At 39.8% G+C, this 3,912-nt stretch overlaps 2 protein-coding genes across 2 annotated transcripts in view; both read left to right on the plus strand.

The window, feature by feature from the left end:
* Positions 1-3,912, plus strand: part of LOC112451394 (titin) — a gene marked incomplete at its 3' end in the record, with an annotated part of 470,585 nt that overhangs the window by 302,915 nt on the left and 163,758 nt on the right. The window lies entirely within an intron of this gene.
* LOC108251290 (heat shock 70 kDa protein 12A) overlaps positions 1-3,912 on the plus strand; it is a 20,448-nt gene that overhangs the window by 2,653 nt on the left and 13,883 nt on the right. The window contains exons 2-4 of the mRNA XM_017441538.3: positions 872-1,204; positions 2,124-2,459; positions 2,814-2,912. Coding sequence (XP_017297027.1) covers positions 872-1,204; positions 2,124-2,459; positions 2,814-2,912 — 768 coding nt within the window. The remainder of the gene's footprint in view (positions 1-871; positions 1,205-2,123; positions 2,460-2,813; positions 2,913-3,912) is intronic.

Here is a 3,912-nt window from a genome sequence, read left to right on the forward strand (position 1 = left end):
ATCCGACGGACCCTCCTCTCCAGAACCCCCGAATAGACCTTACCAGGGCGGCTTAAGAGTGTGATCCCTCTGTAGTTGGAACACACCCTCCGGTCCCCCTTTTTGAATAAGGGGACCACCACCCTAGTCTGCCAATCCAGAGGAACTGCCCTCGATGTCTACGCGATATTGCAGATATTGCAGAACCAACACAACCCTACAACATCCAGAGCCTTAAGGAACTTAAGGTGAATCTCATCCACCCCCGGAGCCTGCCACCGAGGAGCTTTTTAATCACCTTGGTGACCTCAGCACCGGAGATTGGAGAGTCCGACCCAAAGTCCTCAGGCTCCGCCTCCTCAATGGAAGACGTGCCAGTGGGATTGAGGAGGTCTTCAAAGTGTTCTGCCTTAGTATACTTACTGAATATTCAAAACCGTAAAAACTATTCTAATTGATTTCACCATAATGTATGTTTGTCAATGTTAAACTAAAATTATTAATAGAGTTGCAACTGAAGCAAAACAGGAACTGAAGATGGAGTGAAAAAACATGACTCTACCAGCTTATGTAAAAAACCACCAGTAATGATCATTCCCCTCTTAGTTGCTCCAACTGAGACACGCTCAAAGAGTTTCTGAAACTGGTGGTTCTGTTTCATACTGGATGGCAGCTAATGCAAATTATATTGGCTCTGGATCTTTGTTGTTCTGTGTGGTCATTTTAACCATCTCTGCACCACAACAGAAGCTGCAGGGCAGAAACTTTAAAGCCAGGTGTACAGATTTAATAATAGGAAGTTGTTCCCTTGATGTCTCAGATTTAGATGTTTGTTTGTTTTTTAGACTAATTGTAAAACTTGTCTAATGTTTCTGTTTGTTTTACCTTCTAGCCTCTTCTTTGGCAGATGTTTATGAAGGAGTTGAATCTGTTGTGCTGCCCTGCCATTACTCTGGTTTGATACCAGACAACCACCTCACAGTGACATGGAGCCGCTATGATCTCAGCCCACAAACTGTCCACCTGCGGAGAGAAGACGACGATCTTCAGGGACAAAACCAGTACTTCAGCGGCCGCACATCAATGAAACGTGATGCTCTGGACTTTGGTGACTTCAGCCTCACTCTGAGAAAACCCCATGTGTCAGACAGCGGCAACTACACCTGCAGCATCAGTGATGAAAGACAGAAAGTCACAGTGACAGATGTACAGCTGCAGGTCAAAGGTCAGGAACATACTCCAAACTGTTCTACACACTGTCAGCTGATTAGATTAAATTTACAGACAAAGACCTCAAACCAACACGTCTGTGACATCTACAGAATGGAAGTTTGCTGTTTATAATATTTACATAGACACTGTCAGGATTTGGGTTTTGTTTGAGTTTCTTTTGCATTTGGTTTATTTTCTGTCATTTATTTGTTGTTCCTGTGTTTAGTTTATGTTTGGTTTTGCTCCCTGTGCTCTCTGTGTCTTCTGTCATTATTCACCTGTCCTCAGTTCAGTACCTGTCAGCCTGCCACACCCATCTGCACCTGTCACTTGTTTGTAATCAGTTCACCTGTGTTCACTTACCAATCACCCTCTGCCTTTAAATCCTGGTCATCTACTTCATATACCAACTGGTTTATTGTTTGTTTGTTTGCTGTCATGTTCAGTCTGATTTCCTTGTGTCTTTCTCCTCGTGTTCCTGGTGTCACCTTTATTTGTAAGTTTTTGTTATTTAGTCTCTGCTGCCCATCAGCCCTTTGTTTTTTTGTCTCTTTTCTTTAATAATTTAGTTGTACTTTCAAGCTCCTGTATGTCTGCACTTTGGGTCCAAATCCTCCAACCACCGTTTGTGACACTGTTTATTTACAGTCAGTTTTTGTGAACGATCTTCTAAATACTGATGGTAAAAGCTTGATGTTTTTCTATAACTCATGATTGGTTTAGCATTAATCAATAATCCTGACTGAAAAATAGCAGCTACTTGTCCACCTGTTGTTCTGGGAACACAAACATTTATGATGAATGATGATCACTGAAATGTAGCTGAACGTCAGGTGTTCTAAAGAAGCAGATAACACATCCCTGTAACTACCTGAATGTCTGAATGTTAGTGTTTACATTAATAATGCTAAACTTTGTTATTTTTCTCTCAGTTCACCAGGTGAAGGTGGAGGTGACAGAAGGGGCGGAGTCTGTGACGCTGCCCTGTAAAATAACAGCTTATCTGCCTGAGGACTCCTCAGTGGAGTGGACTCGCTTTGAGCCAGAATTTATGATTGCCTACGTGTATCAAGATGTTTCCATCAAAGCTAAAGAACAAGACAAGTTTTACTGCAATCGCACAAGTATGAAGGAAGACCTGCTGAAAACTGGAGACCTCAGTCTGACCCTGAAATACCCCACAGAGAGGGACAGTGGAGTCTACGTGTGCACCATCTACAGAGGAAAAGAGATCCTAAGGCAGAAAATAGTTCTTCAGTATGTCAAAGGTCAGTGCTGCAGGTCAGAGGTCAACTGTTTAGCTAACATTAATCACAAGTCTTCAGAATATTTTCAGTCAAATATGTGATTTGTTTCAAATAATATTCTGACAAGATTAAATGTTAAACACATTACATTTTAAATGTAACATTGCTAATATTTACAAAGGCTTACAGATTATTTAACATAAAACCAGTCTGGAGTTTTAAAATGTCTGTCTTGGAGAGCACAACACTTTACAGAAAGCTGCCTTCTTCAGGGGTCTCATGTCCAAAGACGTGTGGGTTTTCTACTGAAACATTACCTACACACAAAAACATCACAATGTCAGAGGTTTAATTGGTCTTTATGTTTCTCCTTAGAAAAATTTCCATCATGGGCCAGAGGTTTTCTGATTCTCGTGGTTCTTCTGATTGTTTCTGGAGGCATTTTATTTCATTTCCGGCACTACTTCATGTCAGGTGAGTTCCTGTTATAATAGTACCAGCAATAGTGATGTGTCTTGTTGAGACTTGATGATGTTGCTCATAAGCTTCCTCTAGAAGCTAAAAAGTTCAGTTTCCCAGAACTGATACACAACTGTGAGAACTAACTTTGTGGAAAGTGATCATCTAACAGTTGTGGCTTTAGTCATCAGCCTTGCTCCAACCCAAAGCGTCCTTTTGGAAAAGAGGAGACTTCTAGTGAGTGTGCAAAGGATAAGACATGTTTTAGAGGAGCTCTGTGAGAATGTTCTTTCAATGGAGGATGTTCTTTCAATTGTTGAAATTTGTATCAAAAATTTTAATCACAAACATGCCACAAAACTATATTTTTTTAAAAAAATTCCAACCTTCTGGCATTAAGAAACAATAAAATAGAAAGAAATTAGTAGTTGTAGTAAGTCATAGTTGTTTTTTTAAAATTCTGTAGGTAGGTAGGTACATTTATTTATATAGCACTTTTCAGCACGAGGCGACTCAAAGTGCTTTACAACACAAGAACAAAATTACAGACAGAGTTACAGAACATGACAAAATAACTAAGCTAAAACATGACAATGCTAACAAGGTACAGGATAACCAAACTACTAAAACATGATATTACTAAACCAAGGCACGAAGAATCTAGCTAACAGTGAATGTGATAACTAATTGTACAGTAACTAAGCTAAGTGTACAGGAAGGCTAAATAATCTAAAACATGACAATGCTAAAACTAAAACAAACGGTACCAAACTATCTAAAAGTACCCCAGGCCCACTATACAGCCGAAGTAAAACCAGACATATCTAAGCATGAGCTAAGACAGTCAGAAATAATAGCTAAACTAAACAGATCTAAGCATGACTAAATGTACAGAACTAAACTAAGTGTACAGGAAGATAAAGCTAAACTAAACAGTACCGAATTTCTAAATGGTACCAGTGGCCCGCTAAACGGCCGATGTAGTAATTACTAAGATAGAGAAAGAGGGAAGGAG

The sequence above is a fragment of the Kryptolebias marmoratus genome, linkage group LG6 (assembly GCF_001649575.2).
Source record: "Kryptolebias marmoratus isolate JLee-2015 linkage group LG6, ASM164957v2, whole genome shotgun sequence".
Taxonomy (NCBI): Eukaryota; Metazoa; Chordata; class Actinopteri; order Cyprinodontiformes; family Rivulidae; genus Kryptolebias; species Kryptolebias marmoratus.